Source organism: Gobio gobio (assembly GCF_949357685.1).
Source record: "Gobio gobio genome assembly, chromosome: 23".
NCBI lineage: Eukaryota > Metazoa > Chordata > Actinopteri > Cypriniformes > Gobionidae > Gobio > Gobio gobio.
In genome coordinates, this window is record NC_137119.1 from 6,081,651 (window position 1) to 6,109,277 (window position 27,627).

Here is a 27,627-nt window from a genome sequence, read left to right on the forward strand (position 1 = left end):
AACTAAGTACATTTACTTAAGTACTGTACTTAAGTACACTTTTTGAGTATCTGTACTTTCCTTGAATAGTATTTTTTCTGGAAACTTATGACTTTTACTACATTTGAAAGACAAATATCGTACTTTTTTTTAACGATTTTTTTTGTTTTTGAACAAATGCTTTATTATAACAAACTTGAAACCATTTTTTTTTTTATTTTTTTTTAATTTTTTTTTATTTCAATAAAACATGTCTAATGAACTAAATAAATTATTATGAATTAGATTAACAACTTTAAGAACAATAGAATTCTTTTTATGATTTAATACAAATACATGACCAAAACGGTGGTAATCAAATACTTATCCTTTCATTTTTTTGGCAAAGCGCTGCTGTTTTACTAAATTTAACCATGGATGTAAAAAATATATTCTTAAATAATGTTTAAATTATGTAATATTATTATTGTTGTTATTATTATTTTGACAAGTATTCTATAGGCCTACAATAGTAATATATTTCTGTCACAATTTCATCTAGTTGAACCGTTTATTTTGACAGGTTGTAGTGAGGACCTATTTCTGGGAAGATCTGTTTCAGAGTGTATTTGATAACGACTTCTAATCAAATAAAATGATGAAAATATTCATTAGGGGGTCTCAGATCAGCTCTGGAAATGTTCATACTGTATGTTCATGCCCAAATATGTTTTGAGACGTTAAACACCACAAGCATCACGCGTAGGCTACTTAAGTATGTAGGCTAGTAGACGAAACGGCGCTGCTCATTCACACAGAGACACAACAAGCAGATCATATATTCATATAGCAGTGTTTTGAGCTGTAATATTCACAGACCATGTCGCGATTTGATTTATTGTACAGCTCTCCTGTCGATGTATTCATTCATCCCTCAGTTTGCGTGTTTTACGTGACATCTGCGTTATACTGTAATTCCGGGATTCCCTCTGCATCACAGAAAACATTTGGCCTTAAGTTATAAACGTACCTTTATGTACACAGAGGGATGGTGTTCCCGAACATGTTCTATGTGTTTCCTCCTGTGCATCAACATTTTTTTTGCTAATTTGATATCCTCCAGGACAACATCCGGCTATTTTTTGTCTATATCCAAAGTTTTTCCATACTATCCAGGGGTTCACAACGACGTTTCGCTTTCAGCTGGGTCTGACGTCTGTCTTGTCCGTCCATCTCCATCTTTTTGTGATTTTTGCGTTCGTTCTCCCGCCCTTCAATTCGCGTTTTTCCCCCCTTTGTATTATTTATTTTACTCAGTAACGGATGTGGTTTAAAATGTAGCGAAGTACAATACTTCAAACAAAACATACTTAAGTAAAAGTAAAATTACAGATTTTTAAAACTACTTAAAAAAGTAGAAGTACACAGAAAAACTACTCAATTACAGTAACGCGAGTAAATGTAATTCGTTACTTTCCACCTCTGGTAGGTTTTATGCATCGGTTGCTGGTTAGATGGAAATCAAGTGTTAGTTCTGGCAGGTCACGTCAGTCTCAGCTGATCCATGTCCACATTTAGGAATATGACGCCTATCACAGCATGCATATGTAAGGTCCATCAGTATTATCAGCTGCTTATCACATTACTCAGGATCTAATTACCCTCCTCCATCCCCAGCTCCTCCTCTCGTCCAGTCAGGATTTAGCCTCCTCATTCCCATTTGAATCAGACTAATTTCTTGAATAATGTGTATCAATGATATCAAATGATATCTGCAACACATTTATGTTGGTTCTGTTCTCTTTACCCTAGCTCTCCCTGCTCTTATCCATGCTAGGCTGCAAGGATGGGCAGGGAGTTCTTGCCCAGAACAGAACCATATCACCAATCCAAACTGTCAATCATCTTGAACGAGTGCTCCTGACAGAAGTAGATCTGAATGCGAGCTGTCAGCTGTAAGACAAAGACGGGGCTTTGGCGGACTAAATGATTGGGGAAATCAAGGCTAATTTTTTTCGTTCACAGACAGATCAATAACATGCATTTTGAAAATAGGGTGAATTTTCATTTCGTGACTATGTTGAACAAGCAAAAGCTGAGGTACTTCTCTTCTGCGTTCTTCTGCTATGAGTCAGTGTCCCAAGATGAAGGAAATCGGACATGAAATATTTGGCAGTTAGACATCAGAAATGGTGCTTATTCCGCTGCACGGCTAAACAACCCCACCACACATTAGCCCAGAGCTAAAAGCCTTGATAGCACTGTGAAGAGACCTCGTGCCTTGAACTCACACCTGCGATGGCTCACGATGGACAGTGACGGGAATAACATACTCAATGGAAGATAATGGCACTTCTGGACCATTTCAGATTTAATGGGCCACAGATATGACGCGTTGTGATTTTATTGAACATGGAAAATTGACTGTTATATGCAGCATTACTAAAAACACAAATCTTTCCAGAAGGCCAAAGATATAAGATGCTGTAAAGAAACAAGAATTCGTTTGCTTGTTGTCTTGTTTGTCTTTAAATTTTAGTAAGCATACAAAAGAACCTAATATTTTCAAATATAAATAAACATCACCAAACACATTTATAATCAAATGCATGTCATGTTTAAAATCTTACTTTAAAATCACCTTATCATATTGGAAAAGGTGCCGTTTCATAAAATGATCTTATTACAGCTTAGTTTTACATTGCTTTTGCTAAGTAGTTGAGCATATAATAATTATTACAGTGACAGTATGGGTGAAACTTAAAATTGTTATTATATTAGAACAGCTAATCGAATCGGTCCTAAAATAGGCTTCATTATAAACAAGTACATTTAATACACAATTTGTTTTCCTTTTAATTTGTGGGTGAGATGGGCATGAGTTTTCGTGAGTAGTAGATACCATGATCCTGAACACGATCATTTAAAACACATTCTTACGTGTGAACTGAATGTGTCGTTATGTCGTTATTTTTACATTTGCAGTTTCCTCTCTGATGGACATTCATCAGTTTAATCACAACCATCATTACCACTGAGCCGAGAAGGAAGGCAGTATTTTTCTTTTCCTGCCTGCTGGCCGATCACGGCACGATTGTTCAGTAATATTTATCCCAGCCTGAGGAGTTCTCCCAGTCAATGAGACGTCTCTCACCGCACCTTGTTCTGAGTGACGGTCCGATAGGCTAGCAGTTGGCTGATGACATCATCGCTGTAGCCCAGGGTGTCTCGGAGAACCTGGACCGTGTGCTGGCCGATCACAGGGGGAGGCGTCGGGTTGCTGGATCCAAAACTACTGAAGCGCACAGCTGGGCCTGTGTGGAAACAATAAATTAAGTTATGCTTTAATATGTGTGCTTGCACAAATACACTCACCTAAAGGATTATTAGGAACACCTGTTCAATTTCTCATTAATGCAATTATCTAATCAACCAATCACATGGCAGTTGCTTCAATGCATTTAGGGGTGTGGTCCTGGTCAAGACAATCTCCTGAACTCCAAACTGAATGTCAGAATGGGAAAGAAAGGGGATTTAAGCAATTTTGAGCGTGGCATGGTTGTTGGTGCCAGACGGGCCGGTCTGAGTATTTCACAATCTGCTCAGTTACTGGGATTTTCACGCACAACCATTTCTAGGGTTTACAAAGAATGGTGTGAAAAGGGAAACACATCCAGTATGCGGCAGTCCTGTGGGCGAAAATGCCTTGTTGATGCTAGAGGTCAGAGGAGAATGGGCCGACTGATTCAAGCTGATAGAAGAGCAACTTTGACTGAAATAACCACTCGTTACAACCGAGGTATGCAGCAAAGCATTTGTGAAGCCACAACACACACAACCTTGAGGCGGATGGGCTACAACAGCAGAAGACCCCCCCGGGTACCACTAATCTCCACTACAAATAGGAAAAAGAGGCTACAACTTGCACGAGCTCACCAAAATTGGACAGTTGAAGACTGGAAAAATGTTGCCTGGTCTGATGAGTCTCGATTTCTGTTGAGACATTCAGATGGTAGAGTCAGAATTTGGCGTAAACAGAATGAGAACATGGATCCATCATGCCTTGTTACCACTGTGCAGGCTGCTGGTGGTGGTGTAATGGTGTGGGGGATGTTTTCTTGGCACACTTCAGGCCCCTTAGTGCCAATTGGGCATCGTTTAAATGCCAAGGCCTACCTGAGCATTGTGTCTGACCATGTCCATCCCTTTATGACCACCATGTCCCCATCCTCTGATGGCTACTTCCAGCAGGATAATGCACCATGTCACAAAGCTCCAATCATTTCAAATTGGTTTCTTGAACATGACAATGAGTTCACTGGACTAAAATGGCCCCCACAGTCATCAGATCTCAACCCAATAGAGCATCTTTGGGATGTGGTGGAACGGGAGCTTCGTGCCCTGGATGTGCATCAAATCTCCATCAACTGCAAGATGCTCTCCTATCAATATGGGCCAACATTTCTAAAGAATGCTTTCAGCACCTTGTTGAATCAATGCCACGTAGAATTAAGGCAGTTCTGAAGGCGAAAGGGGGTCAAACACAGTATTAGTATGGTGTTCCTAATAATCCTTTAGGTGAGTGTATATGAAATGGGGTCAAATGGAAAATTGGATCACAAGGCAAAATAAGGGTGCATTCAAACTTGTCATGTTTGGTTCGATTAAAACGAACCCTGGTGCGATTGCTCGGTCAGTGCGGTTCATTTGAACATATGTGAACGCTGCCATCCGAACCATGGTGCGCACCAAACAAGTGAACCGAGACCGCTAAAAAGATGGGTCTCGGCCCGCTTCCAAACGAACTCTGGTGCGGTTCGATTGATATATGAACGCAACACAGACCAAAGACATGTAAACGAACCAAAAACAGGACGTGATGTCACAAGATGCGACGCTACAAGTCAGCTGATTTGACGACGCGGAAAGATCGGTGTATCCAAAATGAGTAGAGGGCAAACGTGGAGCAACGAGGAGGTAAAGTGCCTCATCAATATATGCAGATCTTCGTTTCTGCACAACTGAGGAAATCCTGGAGCTGTTCTGAATGTTTTGAACATTTTATGAGCTCTTCGTGAGTTCTCAGCTGGAAAAAATAAAACCATATGTACACGCATAAAATGATGGCGTTTAATCCAGCACACAGCATTGTTTTGAAAGTACGGTAAGCAGCTCCATCGCGAAATATACCTCATAAAAGCCGACCAATCAGGTTGTGACCGTATCCCTCTGCCTTTGGTTCGGTAACTTTAGGTTCGCTGTTTTTAAAAATGCCATTGTGAACGCTAAGCGGACCAGGACTATATGTTTTGTTTTTGTTTTTTGGTCTGGACCAAACGAACCGAACTACAAGTGTGAACTTGTAGACGCAACTCTTTGAACCACCCAAACAAACATGATTAAGGCCGTGTGTCCACCAAAGCGTTTTTTCACGCGGCTGGCTGGCGTATTCAATTGTTTTCAATGGGAACGCCGTGTTTTTAGAACTCCATGAGTGTAAGGAGGCGCTGAGCGAGTATTTCACACTCAAGCGCTGAGCCCTCAGTGTTTTTTACTGGTCGCAGAGAGTTGAAGAATGATCAATTTGAGCAAAACACAGCGCTCATCACTGTCACTTTTCACCCAGCCGTCCAATCACAGTGGTGGAGGGGCGGGACAAATATAACCGACCAACCGCCACATTCTGTGTGTACAGCTGAAAACAAGCAGTATAATAACGGAACAAAATCATTTAAAACAAGAGCCAGAGCAAATACTTTTACATTGTATCGGCATTTTAGTGATGTTCGGGAGGAGCACGTTCAGATTAAGCCTAATTTGATGTAAGTGTGAACTCGTGAAATAAAGAATCAATACAGAAACAAACTATCTGTGAAATGAGATACTAGTAACACTTCCGCGGATGCACTGTTGCCAACTCATTTTCAAGGGAAGTTGCTAAAGGCAGATCGATTTGTTGCTAAAAGTTGTTACATTATGTTTTGCCATTATGTAAAGCGTAGATATAATTTGAAATGCTAATTTAGATTTGTTTGTAAAATAAATAAAGGAATGTGTTAGTTAATATGAACGGAGCCCCAGCACATGACGTGCAAGAAAAAAAGTAAATTGTGTGCAAAATGTACTAATTCGTTCCCTCGATTTATAAATCATGCGCACAATTTACTCTTTAGTTCCTTCGATTTGCAAAACCGTCCACACGGTTTACTAATTTGTTTCCTCGATTTATAAATCCTGCGCACGATTTAGCCTACTAGTTTTTTCCTGCTTGTCATTTGCAGGGCTCCGTAAATATGCTACCTAAATGATCTTCCGGTTTTTACAGCGATTTCCACAGCGACCTTAAGGAATAATGAATGAACCACTCGGCGTATTGAGCTAGCTTGTACGTGTGTTGTTTGGATTAGAGTCACTTTCCAGAATTTGCTAAAAGTTGCCAAATAAATAAAAAAAATGGCTAAATTTGTTGTTAGGTGCTTTTTGAAAAAAAGTTGCTAGGGTAGTCTGAAAAGTTCCTAAATCTAGCAACAAAATTGTTATGTTGGCAACACTGCGCAGATGTTCCGTATCATAACAAGTAAAGAATCTCAACCGGAAAAAAAACGCTCTCAAGCACCCACAGCAAGGCGTTTTCAGCCGGCTAAAATATTGTTAAAAACCTTTAGTGCTAGTACTATACATTTGTTTTGAAAAAGCATATTAATATACAGTTGTGGTCAGAATCATTGGCACCCCTGGTAAATATGATCAAATATAGCTGTGAAAATAAATCTGCATTGTTTACCCTTTTGATAAAAAAAAATTCACAAAAATCGAACCTTTCATTCAGTACGTTTACATGGACAACAATACTCCAATATTAACCTGATTAAGACAATACTCTAATTAAGAAGCTACGATATAAACAGCAATTTCTAATGACCTTAATCCGGTTAAAGTCATACTCGAAGTAAACGCAAATCGAATTAAGACATGTGGAGTATGACAATTTTAGCCGCATTATCGGAGAGCATTACAGACATGTACACACCTTAATCTAACTATTAATGCCGTGTAGGAGTTTTCACTGCATTTTGTGACAGGACACACACACACCAGGCAAGTGCAGAGGGTTGGGGGCACAAAAAGTAATCAAAAGTGCCCCTCTCAACAATCCTCAATAATATTGTGGCCAATAAAACAGAATTTGAATTATAATTAATATAACAGCGCATACAAAACAATAACAAAGCGTTCAAATGTCGGAAAACTCCCGTTCATCTTTTACGTATCTGTCAGTATGAAATGTCGTTGCCATGACGTGTTGCTATGGTGCGTGTTGTTTGACAGCTCATTCTGTCTTTTTGTGGTAATTATTCTGCTCATTGTAAAAGTAAAATACAATAAGTTTGTATCTGTAATCCCATATTCATAATTGTGACCAAACTGTCTGCTTACAACAGCGTTCAGGAACCTCTAGGCTCGCGAGGGTATTTCAGTGAACACCTGTGGCTCGACGGCAGGAATAAACAAGCCAAACAATCACGATTTTGAAACCATTTTCATCATTAATCAAAACTATTATTTGAAATGTAGGCTGTCAAGAAGGAGGCAAGATGGGCAGTGTCTCTTCAAAAAAACTGAGAGAGACAATATATAATATTACAAAAATAAAACAACGTAAATATATACACAATTACATTAAAAAGTATAAAAATCACTCGTCTTTATAAAGTAACACTGTCCAACAGCGACGCCCGCAGGTAAAGTTACAGCGGGTTGCCTGAGCCCATTGAATTTAACACCCCTGCCAAAGTCTCGCTATGATTGGACGTCGGATAGCGTGATGACGTGTCATTAATCGAGCTACGTTCTATAACATGTAAAACGGGAACATGAACAGAATATTCTAAAAGCAACACATGTAAACACCTTAATCAGAATATTGTCTATTCAGAATAAGGGCAATAATTAGATTACTGCTATCCATGTAAACGTAGTCACTGAAGTAAAATAATTGAAAGTGGGGGGTAAATCACGTTATGAAAAATGCTTTTCTCAAAAAACACGTTGACCAGAATTATTGGCACCCTTTTATTAAACACTTTTTGCAACCTCCTTTCGCCAAGATAAAAGCTCTGAGTCTTCTTCTATAATGCCTGATGAGTTTGGAGATCAGAGACCATTCCTCCATACAGAATCTCTCCAGCTCATGCTCTATAGGGTTCAGGTCAGGGAACTGGGACGGCCATGGCAGAAGCTTCATTTTGTGTTTTTTTGTGTTGGTTTTGGATCGTTGTCCTGGTGAAAGATCCAACCACGGCCCATTATAAGATTTCTAGCAGAGGCCGTCAGGTTTTGATTTCTTATCTGTTGGTATTTGCTATAATCCATGATACCATGAATCTGAACAAGATTATTTTGTTTATTTACTAAATTTACTTTAGCAGCCCTAAAAAATACATTTTAATAAATAATTGTATTACATTTTAAGTTTGAAAACTCCTGACCAATGCCACGATATGGCATAAAATATGTGAAGTGTCGGACCTCCATTGTGAATCGTTCTGGCCCAATTTACCCCCTGTTAAACGGTATGATAGTCAGAATGCAAAACATTTACAATGCATTTTAAACAAAGACAACTAAGTTTAGGAGGAGCCTTTGAAGAAATGACTAAAAGCTTTCATTCCTTTCTGTTACATTTACTCATATACGTCAAACCTGCAGGAAAGTCCATAAGGCAACTGACTTGCAATCATTGTGGAATATAAACACAGCCTACATATCCAAATGTGGCATTTACAAAAAGATGATGTCAAAATGGATGAGTAGGTCATCTGGGTGAGTCACTTCCTCAAACTTCAGATATTGCTATCATTAGGCATTATTAGCATATCCTTCCCTTTTCTGGCTTCTCCTTTCGCAGCTGCCGTCAATTTCACTGAAACTAATTGTTTTTCCTCCCCCGCGATTCTACGACAGTTCAACCAATGATCTTTCCACGAAAAAAATGAAAGAGAAATTGACATTCATGCATTGTTTTACGCAATAAGGGACATACACCTACATGCTTCACACATTTCTTCCTCGTTGCTTTGAATGTGTAGCGTCTCCTACGCAGCTACAGGTCACATTCCCCACGAGTGCCGAAGCCAAACGCATCCCATAAATGTGTCTTGATTGCTTAACCTCCAACATCCAGAGCTTTTTCAAATGTTTTCAAGGGCCTCACACAAAAGACATGCGGTTTCAAAACAGAGACGTGCGTGTCGACCAGAGGCGAGGCCTGTCGTTTGTTATTAATGACACTTCAGAAAGTCTCATTCTTCAAACGGACTGGAGAAAGACATGCAACAGATGACAGATGGCATGGATAACTTGGGCAACAGACGCCCGAATGACAGCGCAAAATCACTTTCTTTCTAGTTCGATTTTGTCTCTAGTAAGGCTATACAGTAGACAACCATTTCCATATGTTCTCTTTGATTTCAGTGTGCTTCTGATGTGACAAAGATGAGCACGAGACAGCCTGACGTTTAACTCTTTCCCCGGCAGCGTTGTTTTTTTTAGGTTTTTTTTAAGGGTTAATTCACCCAAAAATGAAAAGTACCCCATGATTTACTCACCCTCAAGTCATCCTAGGTGTATATGACTTTCTTCTTTCAGACGAATACTAAAGGCAGAGTTGTATTAAAAAGTCCTGGCTCTTCCAAGCAGTGGCAGTGAATTGTTGGGTCATTTTTTCAATAAAGTCAATAAAAGTGCATCTATCCATCATATAACTGCTCCATACGGCTCCGGGGGGTTAAAGGATTAGTTCACTTTTAAATAAACTTTTGCTGATAATTTACTCACCCCCATGTCATCCAAGATGTCCATGTCTTTCTTTCTGCAGTCGAAAAGAAATTAAGGTTTTGGATGAAAACATTCCAGGGGTTTCCTCCATATAATGCACTTCAATGGGCTCCAAACGGTTCAAGGTCCAAATGACAGTTTCAGTGCAGCTTCAAATGGCTTTAAACGATACCAGACGATGAATAAGGGTCTTATCTAGCGAAACGATCCGTTTCTGCGAGAAACCGAGCAGTATTTATGCTGTTATTTTACCTGAACGTGATCATCTCTGAGCAAGTGAGGTCAAATTAGATCGTGGTCATAGATATATCAATCGTAGATGCCTCATTCTACTGATCCGTGCAGGTGCTAATGAGGTATCTACGTATACATCTATGACCACGCTCGTATTTGACCTCACTTGGCGGAAGTTATTGCTGAGCTCAGAGATGATCACGTTCGTCTGTTAAGAGGAAAAATGATAGCATAAATACTGCTCGGTTTCTCGCAGAAACTGATCGTTTCGCTAGATAAGACCCTTATTCATTGTTTGGTATCGTTTAAAGCCCTTTGAAGCTGCACTGAAACTGTCATTTGGACCTTGAACCGTTTGGAGCCCATTGAAGTCCATTATATGGAGGAAACCCCTGGAATGTTTTCATCCAAAACCTTAATTTCTTTTCGACTGCAGAAAGAAAGACATGGACATCTTGGATGACATGGGGGTGAGTAAATTATCAGCAAAAGTTTATTTAAAAGTGAACTAATCCTTTAATGAAGGCCTTCTGAAGCAAAGTGGTACGTTTGTGTAAGTAAAAATCCATATTTAAAACTTAATAGACTAAAATAACTAACTTTCGGCGGTCAGCAGTACGCAGGTCGACTTACGGTGAAAGAGTGACCCCTGACGCGATGTACAGGAGCATCACAAGCTTTGACGCCTCTCGTGGATAGGGCTGGGCAACAAACTCAAGCCCCTCTTCTCTTATATCAAAATCCTCCGGCATTTCTCTTTAAAAATTCTCGTTTTAGACTGTAATTCATGACCGGTGTTTTGTTTTGCTCTATCCTCTGCGCTTCTGCGTTCGTCAATACGCATGAGTCAAGGGTCAAGAGTTACTCTTTCACTTGCGTACCGCTGACCGCCGGAAGCTAGCTATTTTAGTCGATAAAGTTTTAAATATGGATATTTTTCTTACACAAACGCACCACTTCGCTTCAGAAGGTCTTTATTAACCCCTCGGAGCCGTGTGGAGCAGTTATATGATGGATAGATGCACTTTTATAGACTTCATAAACGACCCATCAAGTCACTGCCATTATAAAGCTTGGAAGAGCCATGACTTTTTTAATATAACTCAGATTGTGTTCGTCTGAAATAAGAATGTCATATACACCTAGGATGACTTGAGGGTGAGTAAATCATGGGCTAATTTTCATTTTTGGGTGAACTATCCCTTTAAGTCACCACCAGCATTTTTTATAATTTTCACAAAAATGTAATGGCCCCCAGAATATTTTGTTGTATGAATATCTGATCATGCAATATATCAAAAGAAAGAACAGAACATCTGCTTTGGAAAACAAAAACAAAAAACTACTTATTCTAGCTTCATGCATTCTTTTTTGTCAACACTTGAATGTGGGTGTTTCATAAAAAAAAGCAACATTTTGAACAAAAACTAAGAATAATGCATTTTTGTCAAAGACTACGCGTGGATGGGATTCAGAGCGATGATCAAACACAGATGGAGTAGATGGAGTCCATCAACACCCCTACTGTGCACAGTCCTATAGCTCGTCATGGGTCAACATTTCATTCAGTAACATTAGGCAGTTTTGGTTTATATGCTGTTTAATGTTGATGATCACATTATTTTACATATGCATCTGCTTACATATGATATTTATTTTTTCTGCTTCTTATTCTCATGTCTTTTGATCTGGAGATTCAGTACCCTTTCAGAAGATGTGTGTCACAGAAAGCCGGACATTTCTGTCAATGGTGGGGAAAGAGTTAAATGTGTCATTTCTGGAGTGTCAGCAATACATATAGTGAGCCTAATAAGTATTTGGATGCTGAAGATGACTTTATTAATTTCATTATATGTGGATAACAAATGCTGCATGAACAAACTTCACTTTTCTGAGTCAGTTTTGCAATGCCTTTTAATCAACTAGTGTTATGTATGAAGTCAGGTGTCCTCAAGTTCACACAGACGTCCTAGCAGAGGAACTACTGTACTAAGTTTCCAAATATTTTCATCATTTTCAACAGTATATCTGCCTAATCTTTGCTTGAAAAGTGTGCTTGTGCTTTTTTGGAAACTCCACCGTTTATTGGGTCTCATTCATGAAATTTGTGTGTAAAATGGACCTTTACGAAAACTCTCCTCCAGATTCATAAACGTTTTCTATACCACGGATTCGGTAGTTAAACGTGTGTATATTAATGAATTCCAAACATTCGTAAATAGGGAGCGCACGCACGCTCGTTCATAATTAGCATAATCCCCGCCCATGAGTTACAACTTTAAATGACGTGTTCAGGAACGCTGTGGAATCTTCTGGACTTCTTTCTCAGGATTGGCTCCAGTATTTTGCATAAATGCTAAAGAGACTAATTGACCTTATGCCAAGCAATAAATATAAAATTATCGTGTGTCCACCAAATAATTTTTAGCCAGCTAAAAACTCCTGGTGCTCTTCTGAAAATGGCCAGCTGGTGGCGCTTGAAAGCGCTTTGCAAACGCAGCGTGTTTCCAGGTGAAATACTTTGGTTGCTATGATACAGATTATCCATGGCAGTAATGTGGTACTAGTGTCTCATTTTGAAGAATATTACTGAATATAAAAATGCAGTAAAAAGCATGATTAACTTCTCCATTATTGTTCAATCGGTGTGTATAAGTTGGATGATTGGTCGGTGTAGTATTTGTCCCGCCCCTCCTCCACTGTGATTGGACGCCCGGGCAAAAAGTGACAGTGACGAGCACTGCATATTACCCAAAGTTGAACAGTAAAAAAAAAAAAAAAAGACGGGGCAAATCAACTCTTGAAACATTATTATGGTACATAGTGCATCAAAATGCAATGTCATCAGTTTGCCTAAGTTGGAACACAGAACGTTCAAATGTTTTAGTGGTAGGGAGCAGGTGTACATTTCATTCGTACCCAAAATATGCGAATACGAACATTTTCGTGAATCCGAAAATTGAAGTCAGAGCGGCTTTACACACAAATTTGTTCTGCTCGTGTTTCATGAATGAGGCTTAATGTTTTAAAAAGGCTTGGTTATGAAATGCCACTGTATTTTTCTGTAAATAAATCAACATATTTCCCAGTCTCAGAAAAACAATCAAATAATAATTAATAAACAAGTTATTTTTGAGAATTAATAATAGGCAAAAACAAGACGATGAAAAGTATAGAGTTATAAAATTAATGTGGATGACTCATTATTTGGTTAAGAATGGTTCACATTAAATGAGATTACTGTTTCTCAGGAGGAGGAGACTATGAAAAAGTCCAAATTTGAATATGTATAATTCAGAAACCCTTGTTATTAGCGCCACCGGTGGCCCTTAAGTGCTTGCACTCCTGCACAAGAGACTGATCGTGACTCAATGCCCTGATATACTCACGGCGAAGCTCTTCTTCATTCTTTGTTTAGAAGCTATTTTAGAAGTTTTAAATACCTTTGCAGAGATATTCTGTTAACTAACATATCCTGATGCTGCTGAGAGCGACATATTTAGATGAATATGTAAATATTTGCTGCACGCATTCCTTTCGACAACAAAATAAACACACAACAAAAATGGCAGCATGAGAAAGCAGCAGTTCAGAAAGCATCTGATCGTGGATATGTGGATGTGTTTACAGCAGCTCTGCGATTCCCCGGCATCATGTCGACAGATGAGGCAATTCAAATAACACTGTTATGATAGTTAGATTATAAAGTATTAGGGCTGGGTAAAAAAAAAATTAGATTTTAATCGATTCTCATTTTTACGAACCGATATCGATTCTTAAATCCCAAGAATCGATTAGTCATCCTGTTTTCAGTTGATGAATGAACAGGACATTGTAACGCGCCTCAGATTTCAAATTACGTCCATTTTATTACGAATTTCAAAAACATAAATACTGTTTTGGCGCTGTGGCGTGAGATCGCTCTGGCACAGCTCAGCTCAAGAGAAGCGGCACATCAACTGATCTTCTCTTCCGCCTTAATAGTTACAGCACAAAATAAACATGAATGAGCATCTGAAAGTCTGTTAAAAGATAGAGTACAACTTACCGAAATCAGTATCATGTCACATGGAATCGCTAAATGTTTCAACCTCGGAAAGACGTCAGTAAAACAGCTTGTAAATAGTGTCATGTAACATCACATTTGCCTCAGAAAAATCATATTCAGTGACCATAAACTCGTTAGTCAGCTACACTCTAAAAAATGCTGGGTTAAAAACAACCCAAGTTGGGTTGAAAATGGAAAATCCAGCAATTGGATTGTTTTAACCCAGCGATTGGGTTGTTTTAAGCAAACATTTAACCCAACCACTGGGCTAAAACAACCCATTCACCGGGTTAAAACAACCCAATTGTTGGGTTTGTCCATTTTCAACCCAACTTGGGTTGTTTTTAAGCCAGCATCTTTAAGAGTGTAGAAAAATTGACTCTAAAGAGAAGCATTTTGCGAAATTTATGCACCATATTACATATTCATTATAATTTTAATGTTTTAATGAAAGCCACCATTTAAATGTTTATATTTCATATAATAAAAAAATGTCTAATTTAAGTGTTTGTATACAAATCAGTTAATTTTAACCTTCAATATTATAGTAGGCTCCCATAGTTTACAGGTAGCATTAGTTAAGAGATTTGTTTTCCTTGAGAAAATTTGCCATGTATTCCTGATATATATCCTAAATAATCGATATTGAATCGAATCGAAATCCAATCGAATTGCAAGATTGTTAATCGAAATTGTGAAATTTGTGTCAATAACCGGCCCTATAGAGCTCCGGAGGTCACGTGACCCATTCTGTTTACGACGCCATTTTGGCAGGCAGTTCACTGCGCACCTTAGTTCAAAAGACATAGACTTGTACATAGCAAAACTTAATATATTAAACATAACAGATCCCTATAATACCCCCCGGGGTGCTTTTCACGTGTATGGATAAAGGAACGGATAGCTTTCCAGTCAGGACACCTGTTGCACCAGCTGTGCGTAAGTTACAACTAGCCTAGTTTGGAGGTAAATGGGCACTAAGTTACAACTTATGCACTCCTAAATATTTTTGCGTTGCACCATTAAACTAAGCCTAAATCTACGTATAAACTAAATATTTACGGAAGCCTCTGATAACAGATAGAATAGCAGGCAGACTGAACTGCATCAATATGCTCTTGTTTTACATAACAGACTTCGGGTGCGTCTCAATCGACTCCCTAGTTCAGTAGTCGGGGCACTGATCAGGGAGTCAGCCCATTGCCTTATGTCCTGATCAGTGCCCTGACTGGGAGCTGATTGAGACGCACCCTTCAATTCTGTACACTTAAATGATAATTAGGGGTGGGAATCTTAAGGCACTTAACGATTCGATCCGATTTCGATTCTGGGAGTAACGATCCGATTCCCAAAACGATTCTTAACATACATTTTTGGTAACTAATTATCCTGCTGTGCAAAAACTTTACATTTTAACCAAAATTGGAGCTAATAAGTTTTTTGTTTATAGTTAGAATATCTGTTTGACAGTATTGCCATTTTAAAAATTATTATGAAGATTTCTTTCAATACTTTTATTTGATCAACAAAGTTATATTCAAGATAGTAAGCCATACAATTGCAAAGAACAATCATTAAGAATAAACTGTTCTCCATTTACAACTAAGTGTGACAATTTTTCAGTATCTTTAGAACATTTGAACAAAAAATGTCTTTAAAAGCAAAAAAAAGTTTACTTTGGTTAGAGCCACAAAAAATCTTTAAAACATAGGCTAATGCAAAAAACAACTTTAGCGCTCGCTGAGAAACCAAATTCAGTGTGTGCGCATAACATCTCACATGATGACTTAATGAATCGCTCACCAAAACGAAGTCTTTGTTCAGAATTTTCCATTAGTTTGATACATCGTGCAGTAGTTCAGCAATATTCGATAAGTCATTCCAAGAATTATGCCACGGATGTTGGTAGGTTTATATCCCGGCCACCGCATCGGAGACATAGGAGTGTTATTAAGCATTAATAGCAAGGAAAGTGCCGTATAGCCTACTTGAGCACCACTTCGTTATTTTGGCTCAGAATTTAGTTTGTTGGAAATATGAACTTAATTTAGAAATGCTTTTGAAATTAAAAACTTTGCAAAGCAAAATACATTTTTTAAATGGGGAGGCAGCCGCAGCGAGCGCAGGCACAGAGCGGCCAGAGAAACGGAGGAGCGACTGCTGTAAGGCGTTTGTGCAAAAACAAAACCCTCTCACCGGGAAAAGTGTCCCCACGGGTGCGACGCCCCTGAGCAGGTCGTAGTTTGTCCATTTTATCTTAAACGAAGCCAATTCACCAGCATACAAACGTTTGCCTATCAACAGGTTTCTCTGTTTGGCCGGTGACCGCGCGCGCACACAGTGATTGAACACAGAATCGACTCTGAATTTTTGAGAATCATTTCTGAATCGTTAGATAACAAATCGCGATGCATCAACCTTTTCTCCCGCCCCTAATGACAATGCTGACGTATGGGCCTACATGCGCTTACATTTTAAGACAGAAAACATGTGAATGGATTAACGTTATATGTTAGGGGTTAACACAAACCCGTCCAAAACCGCGCCGCTGTGTGCATCTGTCCCATCGGTCCGTCATATCAAATAAAATCTGTCATAATCAATAAATGTCATTTCTTATATTTAGTTTTAGTATTTATTTTTTGATTCTTTATTTTATTTTCAAATAGCCTACAGTTTCTTATGTATATATAAAAGCACTTCTGTTATTCACGATTAAGTATCGTACTTATTTTTATCATTAGTTAAGTGAGGCAAAAGTAAAAATGATTTCCCATTTGCTTTCCCCCGCCAGTTCTTGCATCCTGGCACACATCAGATGTCCATCATATTGAAATAGTACGGTTTAAACAGTCTGGTTTAAAATTATTTTATAGATAGCAATGCAACAGCTGCTCTAGCGCCCCCCTGGTTGCCTGCCAAAATGCCGGAGTTTAGGCTGTGTGACGTCAACCTCCGGGGCTCAATAAAGTATATTTGAATATTGGGCTTTTTGACTGGGTTCAGTTTCTGCCGAACCTCAGAATTTTTTTCCACCGAACCGAACCCTAGGGTTGCACTATGCGCGCTACGCTGGTTGAAAGTGAAAATGGAACTCATAAACAGAAAACGTGGCAGTATGCTACTTTAAAGGGTTAGTTCACCCAAAAATGAAAATTCTGTCATTAATTACTTACCCTCATGTCGCTCGACACCCGTAAGACCTCCGTTCATCTTCAGAACACAAATGAAGATATTTTAGTTTGAATCTGATGGCTCTGAAAGGCCTCCAATGGCACAATGCACTTTACACTCTCAAGACCCTTAAAAGGTACTAAAGACGTCGTTACAAAGTCCATCTCACTACAGTGGTTCTAAAATAACTTTATGGAGTGACGAGAATAGTTTTTGTGCGCAATAACGACCCTAAATAACGACTTATATAGTGATGACGATTTCAAAACATGGCATCATGAAGCTTCGAAGCGTTATGAATCAGTGAGTCGAATCAGCAGTTTGGCGGTTTGACACGCGATCCGAATCATGATTCGACTCACTGATTCATAACGCTTCGAAGCTTCATGATGCCATGTTTTGAAATCGTCATCACTATATAAGTCGTTATTTAGGGTCGTTATTGCGCACAAAAACTATTCTCGTCACTCCATAAAGTTATTTTAGAACCACTGTAGTGAGATGGACTTTGTAACGACGTCTTTAGTACCTTTTAAGGGTCTTGAGAGTGTAAAGTGCATTGTGCCAATGGAGGACTTTCAGAGCCATCAGATTTCAACTAAAATATCTTAATTTGTGTTCTGAAGATGAACGGAGGTCTTACGGTGTCGAGCGACATGAGGGTAAGTAGTTAATGACAGAATTTTCATTTTTGGGTGAACTAACCCTTTAAGACAAAAGAAGGCGATTCAAGTCAAGCTACATGTTCAATTTGCAATGCCGATTTGTCTCGTGGTGGCAAGGACCCTAAACAACAGCCGCTGTTAAAACATTTGCATATGAAACATCTGAAAGAATACGAGTTGAGCATGAGGGAATCTACAGACAGCAGCCAAAATGTATTTTATTTTACCGTGCAAACAGCCGTATACAGATCAGATAAAATATAAATAAAAAGAGTCAAATTAATAGGCCTACACTAAATATTTTTCACTTAAATAATTACCAATTCAAGATGACAAAACTAAAATACACTGAATCCGTTTGAAGCTTTGAAGAACCAGAATGCTTGTTTTTTTTTCTAGGCTACTCAATCCACACCTTGGAAAACATTTTTTTTTTATTTTAAGTAACATGTCTAAGTAATGTGGGTTAGTCTGGAGTGCAGCCTGTTGACAGTTAAACCTGCGGCAGAAAACAACTTCTCAATCCTTCTGTCTCCGCAGCGCACGCGCCTCCTGCCCTCTCTGTTGTGTTGTTCTTTGAAACGACAGTGGACGACTCGGGGTAATTCTTCTATAAACCATCAGGAAACAGCGGCGAGAAGAACATACTTTAGTAAACTTGACCAAAAGCACACTACAAAAAGCCTTCAGATGGCACTGGTGCCCCGGGAATACAGAGATAACGCCTCGCTAGAGCGGCCAGCCTCGGGAAGCGCCTTTCATTTGCTTTCCACCAGTCAGGAGCTTGTTCTACTGCTGTATTTTTCTGTCGAAATGGTCCCACACAGTAAGCTTTTCCATTGCTTTATTTTGGGAGATATATCTGGTTTGTGGTTGCACATGTCGACGCGATCCGTGAGTGAACAAATAACGCAATACAGTATATTTTTCTTCAAACAAAAAAGCGTTAAAAACATTTAAACGGTTTAACTGATAGTATTAATCGGTCAAAAGTTCTTACTTTCGGTTAATGGTTAAACGGTCAATATGAGCATCCCTACACTGCTGTGGACGTTGTTTACTTCATTAATGTGTTTACTGTGATAATGGACTGAGAATTCGGTATTCGGTTTCGGCCGAATCTTAACCAGTGGATTCGGTATTCGGCCGAGCCCAAAAAATCTGGATTCGGTGCATCCCTAATTGAGACTATAGACTATAAAGATCTGGCTATGTGAAACTATCGTTTGAATGAATCCCTTTTCTTTGCAATCATGGCATCATTACATTACAGTACGGAGTAGCTCGTTCGGTTTTATCCTGAACATTGTATAAGCATTAATTTTATGTCATTGAACGGAAGAGAGGCTCTCAGGAGTGTAAACATCACATCCTTTTGATTTTCCCAGCAAAAACGCCCCGAGTTCTTCAGATAAAAATCAGTCTACTATAGGCTTTCATAGACAACCTAGGAAGTTGGGGAAGATTTCATTTAACAAGTTTTGATACAAACTGTTCACACATTGGCCATAAAAAAAGCGATGAATACATGAATACATTCTTAGATGTAATCTCCTTCCTATCAAGAAGAAACACTAAGATCTAATTTGTGTTTTCTTTGCCATGCAGTGGCTTCTTCTGGCCATGGACGTGATGAACCACAAAATGAACCGCCGACAGGTATCGGCGAAAAGATATTTTACATTAAGATAAGAAATTCCAGACAGTCGTCGAGAAAACTCCGCACAGGAAATGCGCCATCATGAAGATGAGAGTCAAACGGCCATTTAAATAAAAGAAACATCCAAAAAAGGAGGGAACAACAGATCTCAAACACGATTGTGTGCGTGTGTGTGGTTTCGCAGCCTCAGCAGTTAGAAGCAATGCCTTAACCACATCCTCTTTCCCCCCTCCCTCGCTTCTGATCGACTGGCCGCAGGCTCATAATTGCCTCTTGCTCCCACATCTGCTTCTCCTCAGCCGTTACCGTGGCGAACGAGGGAGCAGGACGCTCTTCTCCTCCGCAGGCATGGTCCAAGGTTTTCCTCTCGCTCTGCCGCAACAAAGCCCACTGTGTTCTTTCCTCCCATTCTGAACTTTATCCATTCGCTACTCCGGCTCTCCACTGCACACTTCAGAGGTCTGGCCGGATGATTAGACGCACACTGGTCCTAACCTAGGAAAACTGGTTGTGAATTTCTTGGTATTTCAGAGCAAACCACCGTGACTGATCACGCACATGTCAAATACAAGGAAATCTGGGTTCTTCTGTTATTTAATGATTTGTTCAGCATCAAATTAGATTAAAAATTTAATAAAGTGATAAATTGTTATTATGAAGCGACACCTATGGATCGTACCGGGGTTTCCTTTCAAATCACGAGAGTGAACTTGAACTGAATTGGCCACACCACAGCGAAAGTTAAATTGGAATTGGAAGAGAAGGAATTTACTGAAAGAAATTCAACACAGGTAATGCATTCTGGGAAATAATGTGTTTTATCCAAAAAACACTGGAACGGTGTTATATGTTTTGTTGACCTGTGCATTATCCCAAACGTTTCCAACAATGTTTAAATCCAGAGAAATCCGCTATTTTATCCAGGACTGTGTCCATGTGTCATCTGTCAATGAAGTCATATCCACACTTCCCTTGATTTCTGTAGGAACCATGGAAACACCAAAGATGCTTTAATATGTGTTTATTAGACAGGCGAGCAACTGTTTGGAAAACTAATCATTGTTATACAGCGCAACACAGTTAGTCTTAACGATTGATTCTCTTGTTTTCTTGATTCACCGCGAGTAACGTTTTTTAACCACGCCTCAGAGACAACACTATTTTACCTAACATAGCATAATCAGTGAGAGCTTTCTCCATCATACAACATATTTTAAAATGAATTGCATGTCATTTAGCAACAGTCATTTAGTCATCCAGTTTTTATTATGATATTCTAATATCGATCTAGATTACTGCAAAGTGTCTCTCATAGCAGCCACCGGGCGAACGCACAGAGTAACGTTATAATATAACTTTTAACACGCTCAAATGTATTTAGTAGGATTGTTTTAAGCATGTAAAACAGCGCTGCGTTACCCCTCATACGCAACGAAAAGAGCGGAGGCGGCGAATGCAGCATAAGCAGAATAAAAGCTCAGAGACTGTGTTTTGCGCATGTCTCTCTCATTAGTACACGCTCACAAGAGCTCTTGTGCTTCCTGCTTTATTCCACCGTAACGTTAATGAAACTATAATACATTCGCTCAGTCATGAACATGATTTCTGCCCGTCGGATTCCTCTCCATCGGCTGAGAAGGTATATGGTCAAGACTACAACTCCACAACTCCATGATTCCACGCTCATTCACAGCATCATCAAGCTACGCCTTTGTTTTGAATAAGTGAGCTCTAGTGGCGAAACGTACATACTGTGCTTTTAAAGTCAGCATAAAATGGATTATTGCAGTATTTATTATAAATGATTAATCTGTGAACATCTTTTCTTTTAAAGCTACACTGTGCTAACTTTTTTAGTTTGTTCTTAGCTAAAAACACTTAGTTCTTTCAAAAATATATGTACTCATTAATGTATATTTACTTCTTTCAAGTAATAAAGTATTCTCGTAAGTTTATAATATGCCATTGAAAATACATACGGTAATGGGTTCGAATGCAGGTCGCCATGTTGCCCCTCCATCTTGAAAGTACATCAGCCAAAGAGGGACATACCCGTGAATTCAAGCTTTGCCTTTCGCGTTTTAACACTCGATGGCACCGTGTCGAATGTGGACGAGGTCGAACTGGAAGCCATATTAATCTTGGACTAAATCAGCCACCGTAGGAGTTAAAACGAAATCGTAATTGAGAGGAAGAGAAACTAATATTCACTGGATGGTCATATAGCTTTTAACCGCTAGATGGGGGGAAATATCACACAGTGTAGCTTTAAATGTGCCTCACAATCTTCAATCAAAATAACCTCCATCTTGCGGAGACATCTCTCTCTTCCCTGATGATGTGTTTACTGGCGCGAGGGCGGGGCAACCTGTCACTCACATGAGATCCACCAATAGCAAACCACAACCATTCAATCAATTCCCCAAGGACAAAATCAAGCCCCGCCCTACATTTGTTCTTGCACGAGTAGCCATTTTATTTGGATTTGCAAAGACTCGCGCAACTTCCGTTTCATAATGACTTTAATACTTTTAATTCAGAAAGGATTCATTCAATTGATACACAAATATGAAACAACACAACTGTTTTAAACATTCATAATAATAAAATGTTTCTTGATCAGCAAAGTATCATATTAGAATGATTTCTGAAAGATCATGTGACACAGAAGACTGGAGAAATGATGCTGAAAATTCAGCTTTGAATCACAGAAATAAATTAGTTTAAAATATACTAAAATAAAGAACAGTTATTTTAAATTGTAATATTTCACAATTCTACAGGTTTTACAAATGCAGCCTTGGTGAGGAGAAGAGACTTCTTTCAAAAATATAATAAAACCTTACCGACCCCAAACTTTTGAATGGTATGCATCTATGACCAATAAACAGTAAAACATGACTTTGTCAATCCAACATTAAAGCGTAGTCATTTCAATTCATTTTAAGTACACTTCCTCACATTCGAATTCAAAGGCCCTGTCCCAAATGGCACCCTAAACCCTTGCGGTCTTCCTACAAGTCCGCACTTTCATGAAGTAACGCCACTTTGACTAAAAAGTGTGCATCGAGGACGCATATCGACCGCAAAGGGGGCACTCGTGAGCACCCTTCAGAGATCTAAAATGACAAATGGGACACCCTACGGTCTCATGGACTTAACGGACATGTGCACGTGGCAGCCATTGTAAGTCCACAAGACTGAAAGTGCACATGAAATGTGCCATTTAGGACAGGGGCAAACTGTATCTCTGCATCCTGTTTGCCAACTCAAAATCAGGAGCTGAACTGGAATCTCAAAGCCCTTCTCAGATTAATTCTTAAAGCCGCACAACCATGAGTTTCCACTTAAATGGCATTCAGCATTTTTAGAGCGTGTTTAGGAATAAACAATGATATTCACGCTTAAAAATAAATGTTCCGAAAGGGGGGTTTCATATCGATGCCATAGAAGAAGCATTTCTGCTTCCTCACTTTTCTGGTGAAGAATATTTCAAAAAATGCAATGGAAAGAATGTCAAAGGTTCTTCATGGAAGCATAAATGGCAATAAAGAACCTGTATTTTAAAGAGTGTAAACAGGCAGAGTTGTTTATTTTTGTGTATTCCTTCTGTAAAGCACGTAAACATCATGACCCATGTTTGGGCTGGAACAGCTTCAAATAAGAGACTTGTGAAGATCAGCAGACAGTTCAGGTTTTCTCGGGGAGACAGGATTGAAAGATTACGGTAAACCACACTGACATGCTAAATATACAATTGTATTGCTGAGCTAAATTGCTACTGACGTTTTCCAAGAGATATTCATGCATGCATCCTGTGGGCCTCTGATTGCATGTAAATATCATCATCCAACCATAAAGCGCATTTTCCTTCCTGATTGAAAAAAGATTGAACTTAGTTTTCCGGCATTTCCATTAAGATTCCCCAGCGGTAGTGGAAAATATTGAGCTGAACTTCATTCCATACCAATATCAGTGACAATCGGACTGTGTCGTGGTCACCTCATTTCCATTCCCTCACAGATAACAGCTTCCTTGCTTCAAGAAAGACAAACCTGTTCAAACTAGATCGTTCTGTCCGGTTCAGATCAGTTACAGCAATCTATATCTAATCTACAACACTTTATCTGACATATAAACGGAAATGTAGAACACTGATAGTTCCGGCTTTAAAACATGATGGGATGAGTCACGTTTGAAGCCGAGATGCGCACACCTGTGACCTCAAGCATCAAATGAGCTCTAAAAGAATGGGCCAAGTTGCTTAGCAACTGTAAACGGACCACAGGTAGACTAATTTCCACCCCTTGTGGAAAACTATCTTCGGCTTCTCAACAAACACTTCATAAAAAAGCCAAATAAATATATATGTTTAAAAAAGTTAACGTGAAAGTTAAATATAATTTTGGGATAAGTCAGATTTGTTTTTTAAGACTAACACTTTTATTCAGGATGCATTTAATGGATCAGTAGAGAACTATAAAATGTTACACAAAATGTAAATTTCAAATAAATGTGATCTTTCTATTCAAAAGAAAATATATTAAGCAGTATAACTGTTTGCAACATTGATAATAAGAAATACTGCTTGCAATATTCATGTACATATACTAATGCTGTTAATTTCGCCCCTAACATGACATTTTTAAACATATTTTTATAAAGGAATATGATATTTTTTATTATATATCCAAATTAATGTAGAAACAACAAAGATGATTTATTTCAAATATGTTTAATGGCATCTTTTTACTAAGAACTATGAATGAAGGCCAGTATCACTAATACTAATACTTGATGTCATTACAGTATAATAGAAAGCCATCATTGTTAAACATTTAATAGGCTTTGAAAATATAACAACTCTTAATTTAAGTGAACTTTTAAAATATCTTCACATGAACCCATTGTAATAAAGTGCACCAGTCGGGTAAACATTTTGATTTTGAACTTATAAATCTTAGATGGTCGATGGTACTGTATTTGCTTCTGTTGAAGCCATCAGACGGCATTATTTCAACTTAGTTTTAAAATAATTGTGTTTAACAGCGGAATCTGTGGTGGAAAAACTACATTTCCCATGATGCTGTACAGAAAATTCCACCAATCAGAGAGTTGAAATAAGCAAAATGCGCCTAAAAGAGCTCCAATGCCCACTCCAATGAAGCACAAATTACATTATTGAGCCGGCCTCTCAGAATACTTCAATATATAAATAGGCATGGACTCCACTAGACCCCTGAAGGTGTGCTGTGGTATTTGGCACCAAGATGTTAGCAGCAGATCCTTTAAGTCCTGTAAGTTGTGAGGTGGGGCCTCCATGGATCGGACTTGTTTGTTCAGCACATCCCACAGATGCTCAATTGGATTGAGATCCGGGGAATATGGAGGCCAAGTCCACACCTCAAACTCGTTGTGCTCCTTAAACCATTCCTGAAGCATTTGTGCTTTGTGGCGGCGCATTATCTGCTGAAAGAGCCACAGCCACCAGGGAATACCGTTTCCATGAAAGGGTGTACCTGGTCTGCAGCAATGCTTAGGTAGGTGGGACGTGTCAAAGTAACATCCACATGGATGGAGGACCCAAGGTTTCCCAGCAGAACATTGCCCAAAGCATCACTGCCTCCGCCGGCTTGCCTTCTTCCCATAGTGCACCTGGTGCCATGTGTTCCCCAGGTAAGCGACACACACACACCCGTCCTTCCACGTGATGTGAAAGAAAACATCAGACCAGGCCACCTTCTTCCATTGCTCCAGTTCTGATGCTGACCTGCCCACTGTTGGCGCGTTTTGGAGATGCTCTGACCCAGTCGTCTAGCTATCACAATCTGGCCCTAGTCAAACTTGCTCAAATCCTTACACTTGCCCATTTTTCCTGCTTCTAACAAATCAACTCTGAGGACAAAATGTTCACTTGCTGCCTAATATATCCCACCCACTTACAGGTGCGGTGATGAAGAGATCATCAGTGTTATTCACTTCACCTGAATAACACTTCGGTCATAATGTTATGCCTGATCGGTGTATATATATTAAAATATTCATATTTCTCTATCGTTTTTAATTTGAGTATGCTGTTTGCAATGCTTCATGGGATTGTAGTTCATTCTATCACTAAAGCAGTTAAGTACACTTTTTTCAGATACCTTTTTGCTTCAAATAAGTTTGTAATGTAATGATTCATCTGAACCTGATTTGGTTTGGTTCAAGCCTTGCTTTAACAACACTTTTTTGAAATCCCTATGGGTGAAATCGATAGAAAAAAATACTGAAAAAGGGGACGAGCACTAATCCACTCTATAGTGGGCTCAACACTAAGGATTTTTTCTACTGACCCAGTTGGGCCGGTTCAGATTTTTCCTTACCCTGCCAAAAATGTAATCAAAAAAGCTATTGTTTTCACTGTTTTGGACCCATATAACCTTGTAAACATATATTTAGGTAGGAAATAAACTACAAAATCACAGTCACTAAACCACTTTAGCATGTGCATAACACTTTCAAAAAATATTAATAAATTGGACATTTATCCACTAGGTGTTAGAACATGACTGTGGGAGACATGAGAGCATCAGCGCGGTCCGATTTACAGATTTACTCAAATGTGTTCAGCGGCTTCAGGTTTGTGTTGACTTTCTGTATGTAATGTGTATGGGAAGAGCATCTCTAGTTCTGTATGGTTGACAAAGCAGAGGAAAAGAAGGGAAGAGAAGAAAGAGAATTTCCCAGTGGAGATACGCCGCTAAGTGAAGTGAAGAGAAACGGGTCTCAGCCGCAGTGGGGACTTGAGAAAGAGTACAGATCATTTATCCTGAGTGTTGTAAAAGAGTGTTGAGATTTCCACAGGCAAAGTTATTAAACATAAACAGTTCTCCAAGTGTACTTGCTTTAACGCAAGCATTTGACTGAAAAAACAAAAAACTAAATGAGCAAGTTTCAATGTAAATATAGGCTCACGGGAGTAGTTAGGCATGCTTGTGGGTTATTATATACATAAAGACCCAACATAAAAATAAACACTGCAATTTTGTAATCTGACAAAATTATTTGGCAAAAAAGTCCAAATACAGCAACAGATTTGTATGTTACAATGCAAATGTTTCATAGATTTTCTCTTGTTTTTGCATGTGTTCATAATTTATTTGTATGACAGCTTGGCCAAAAAATACATTGGCACAATTTGGCAGGTTTCATTGCATTATCACACATATAAAACAATTGACTCCAATCCGACTACACAATATGCTTACAAAACCTTTAACACATTTTTAATAATATTTGAATAAAGGGTGTCAATTTTCATAGGCCAGACATCAATTTTAGCCATGTGTGTGTATAAATACACATCACTTCATCACTCTTGTTAACATGTTTTCCATCACTCTTCAACATTTATAACCGTTTCTCTCAGACATGGTGCCCCATTTTAAAAATCTAAGCACATGGTCTAAAGCGCACGGCGCAGGTACACTTAGGGTGTGTCCGAATCAACTTTTGCTAGTTTAAAGGGATAGTTCACCCAAAAACGAAAATTTGATGTTTATCTGCTTACCCCCAGGGCATCCAAGATGTAGTAGGTGTCTTTGTTTCTTCAGTAGAACACAAATGAAGATTTTTAACTCCAACCGTTGCTGTGTGCCAATTGTATAATGCATGTGAATGGGGTCTAATTCTATTAGAGAAAAAAAAAAACATGGACAGACAACTTCAAATTAAACCATGCGGCTCGTGACGACACATTGATGTCTTAAGACACGAAACAAGAAACCGAACGGTATTTATGCTTTTATTTCCCTCATATCAGACGAATATCATCAGCTCTCCAGACCGCCATAACTTCCTGTGAGTAAGGTCAAAATACCGGAGCGGTCATAGATATATATATACGTAGATTTCTCATTAGTACTTGCATGGATCGCTCGAATGAGGAATCTACGTACAACCCCAAATCAGAAAAATGGAAAACGCAAAAAAAAGAAAAGTGATTTCTAAATTTACTTTGACTTGTATTTCATTGCAGACAATATGAACAAAAAATATTTCATGTTTTG

General features: G+C 38.8%; 1 protein-coding gene across 2 annotated transcripts in view; it reads right to left on the reverse strand.

Moving 5' to 3' along the window:
• Positions 1-2,296: 2,296 nt before the first annotated feature.
• sugct (succinyl-CoA:glutarate-CoA transferase) overlaps positions 2,297-27,627 on the reverse strand; it is a 235,127-nt gene continuing 209,796 nt past the window's right edge. Inside the window, exon 14 of one of the 2 annotated variants that reach the window (XM_079805985.1) lies at positions 2,297-3,272. In XM_079805985.1, the coding sequence (XP_079662111.1) occupies positions 3,109-3,272 (164 nt within the window). In that variant the 3' untranslated portion in view covers positions 2,297-3,108. The remainder of the gene's footprint in view (positions 3,273-27,627) is intronic. The other variant, XM_079805986.1, reaches the window with a different exon arrangement.